This window comes from Eimeria mitis, genomic scaffold (assembly GCF_000499745.2).
Source record: "Eimeria mitis Houghton genomic scaffold, Emh_scaff4889, whole genome shotgun sequence".
Classification (NCBI taxonomy): domain Eukaryota; phylum Apicomplexa; class Conoidasida; order Eucoccidiorida; family Eimeriidae; genus Eimeria; species Eimeria mitis.
Window position 1 is genome coordinate 1,394 of NW_013573188.1, and position 2,778 is coordinate 4,171.

General features: G+C 46.7%; 1 protein-coding gene across 1 annotated transcript in view; it reads right to left on the reverse strand.

The window, feature by feature from the left end:
- The window catches only part of EMH_0078300 (uncharacterized protein), a gene marked incomplete at both ends in the record, with an annotated part of 3,273 nt that extends 984 nt beyond the window's left edge, over positions 1 to 2,289 (reverse strand). Inside the window, 3 exons of the mRNA XM_013499974.1 lie at positions 1 to 888; positions 1,013 to 1,160; positions 2,081 to 2,289. Coding sequence (XP_013355428.1) covers positions 1 to 888; positions 1,013 to 1,160; positions 2,081 to 2,289 — 1,245 coding nt within the window. The remainder of the gene's footprint in view (positions 889 to 1,012; positions 1,161 to 2,080) is intronic.
- Positions 2,290 to 2,778: the final 489 nt, after the last annotated feature.

Genomic DNA, 2,778 nt, shown 5'->3' on the forward strand with positions numbered 1-2,778 from the left:
GTGTCTCCAGCCACTGCGTTGACTACCATAATCGTCATTTTCTTCCTCCGTTCTTTTTGCTGCTTCTCTCTCCCCTAACCCTGCTGCTGCTGCTGCTGCTGCTGCTGCTGCTGCTGTTGCTGCTGCAGCAGATGTTGCAGCAGCAGGTGCAGCAGCAGCAGCAGGTGCAGCAGCAGAATTTATATTTTCTGGTGTCTGTACACCTCCCTCTATTTGATTCAGCGAATGACAATAGCTTGAAGCACACCCCAGATCCTGCTGCTGCTGTTGCTGCTGCTGTTGCTGCTGCTGCTGCTGCAGTTGCTGTTTTCTCTGCGTTTTCTGCTGCTGTATTTTCTCTTCCTCTTGCTGCTGCTGCTGCTGCTGCTGCTGTTCTCGTCTCTCCTGCTGCTGCTTCTCCTGCCCCCCCTCCTCCTCCTCCTCCTCCTGCTGCTCCTGCTGCTGCTGCTGCTGCTGCTGCTGCTGCTGCGTGTCAGTGTACAACGCATGCAAGTAGTCGATACGGTAGGGGAGAGAAGAAGGAGAGACAGCCCCAAGGAGACAGAGAAACTCTTCTGCTTCTTCTCTTGCTGCATCAATCAAAGAAGGAAGCAGCAACTTCTTATTTGCTGCTGCTGCTGCTCCTGCTGCTGCTGCTGCTGCTGCTGTTGCGGGGTGCTGCTGCTGCTGCTGCTGTTGCTGCTGCTGCTGTTGCTGTGCATCTAATATTGCTCCTGCTGTTGCACCACCACCACCAGCACCATCAGCAGCAGGATCTCCTCCTCCTCCTCCTCCTCCTCCTGCTGCTGCTGTTGCTGCTGCTGCTGCTGCTGCTGCTGCTGCTACTGCTGCTGGTGTATATAAAACACTAAAAGTTTTTAGTGTATTTGTTTCTGTGGTGACGATCCACTGAAGTTTATATAAATCAAAGAAAAGCCAAAAAGAATGCGGAAATGTAAATCTATTTATTTTATAATATTTCGTTAAGGAGCTGTCTATACACCCCAATGCAGGCACACATACACCCCGGTACCAATACTTGCTCCTCCTGCTGCTGCTGCTGCTGCTGCTGCTGCTGCTGCTGCTGTTGCTGCTGCTGCTGCTGTTGTTGCTGCTGCTGCTGCTGTTGCTGTTGCTGTTGCTGTTGCTGTTGCTGCTGTTGCTGTTTCTGTTGCTGTCTTCTATAGAGTAAGGCAAACAAGAAGAAGAAGAAGAAGAAGATAAAGAAGAAGAAGATAAAGGGAGAGAAGAAGAGACAGATAAAGAAGAAGAAGATAAAGAAGAAGAGACAGAAGAAGAAGAAGAAGAAGAAGAGACAGAAGAAGAAGAGACAGAAGAAGAAAGAGAAGAAGAGAGAGAAGAAGAAGAAGAGACAGAAGAAAGAGAAGAAAGCATCCAGGTGAGTTGCTTAAACCTGTTATTCCATTCTGTATTGGTGAGGTGTACATACACCCCGTTATGTTTATTTATAATAACTTTCATATGCAATAAAACAAAAATAAAAAAACAACATATCTCCTCACATAAAAAAGAAAACCAGGAAGGTATATAATCTAATATATCCACTGAACCGCCACCTGCTGCTGCTGCTGCTGCTGCTGCTGCTGTTGCTGCTGTTGCTGCTGTTGCTGTTGCTGCTGATGAGGATAAAGAAGAAGAAAAAGAAGAAAAAGAAGAAAAAGAAGAAGGAGATATAAACCACAAACGTCTAGCTAGTCTGGCGATTAAAGAAGGCATAGAAATAGGATGAAGAAAACAGCAACTGCTGCTGCTGCTGCTGCTGCTGTTTCCTGCTGCTGCTGCTGCTGCTGCTGCTGCTGCTGCTGCTGCTGCTTCGCGCTTACAAAAGTATGAAAGGCACTCCCCCCAGGCAAGGCCTTCAACAAGGTCCATTGGTATCCCAGCAGGCAGCTGCTGCTGCAGCAGCAGAAACGAGTGTATTCTTCTTTCTTCTTCTTCTCTCTCTATAGCTTTATAATCAATATCTTTATATCTCTCTCTTCTCTCTTCTTCTTCTTCTTCTCTATCCTCACCGCAGCTGTATATACACCCCAACGTTCTATACAAAATAGTACGCAGGCGCCACCGCTCATATAGTAACATATCAGCCAAACCAAAGGGGGGGGCCCCCCCCCAAGAGGTGTATAAAAGGGTACAGAGAGGAGAAGAGGGAGGGGGGGCCCCCCCCCCCTTCTTCTCCTTTTCATATGGATGGGGATATAACTCATCTGCTGCTGCAGCAGCAGCAGAAACTGCAGCAGCAGCAGTAGCAGCAGCCGCAGGGGCCCCCCGACGCAGATGGTGAGGCATGGGGGCCCCTCAACACTTAGGGGCCCCTGGGGTGTATTTAAATAGAAAAAAGAAATAAAATATTAGAGAGAGAGAATGAAAAAGAAAGAGAGACAAAGAAGAATAGCTGCTGGGGGGAGGCGGGAGGGGGGGGTTAGGGTTTATATAGAGACGGAGGGCTGGTGTATGTGTAGTATATAGAAAGTAAATTAGATGAGTTTCAGGTAAATATTAATTAAATAGAAGAAAAATATGTTATAAAGAGAAAAGAAAACGAAAAAATAAATAAAATAAAGAAAAAACGAAGAAAAATGATGGGGTGTATAGGCAGGTATGTGGTTGCTGCACAGGCTGTGCTGGGGTGTACATACATCTCAATAAGCCGCAGAAGAAGAAAGAATAAAAAAAAAATAATTTATTTTATTTATTTTCTCTTTTGTACATCTTTATCGTCCGTCTGTCTCCCTATTCGTCTCTAGAGCGACGCAGACAGCAGCAGCAGCAGCAGCA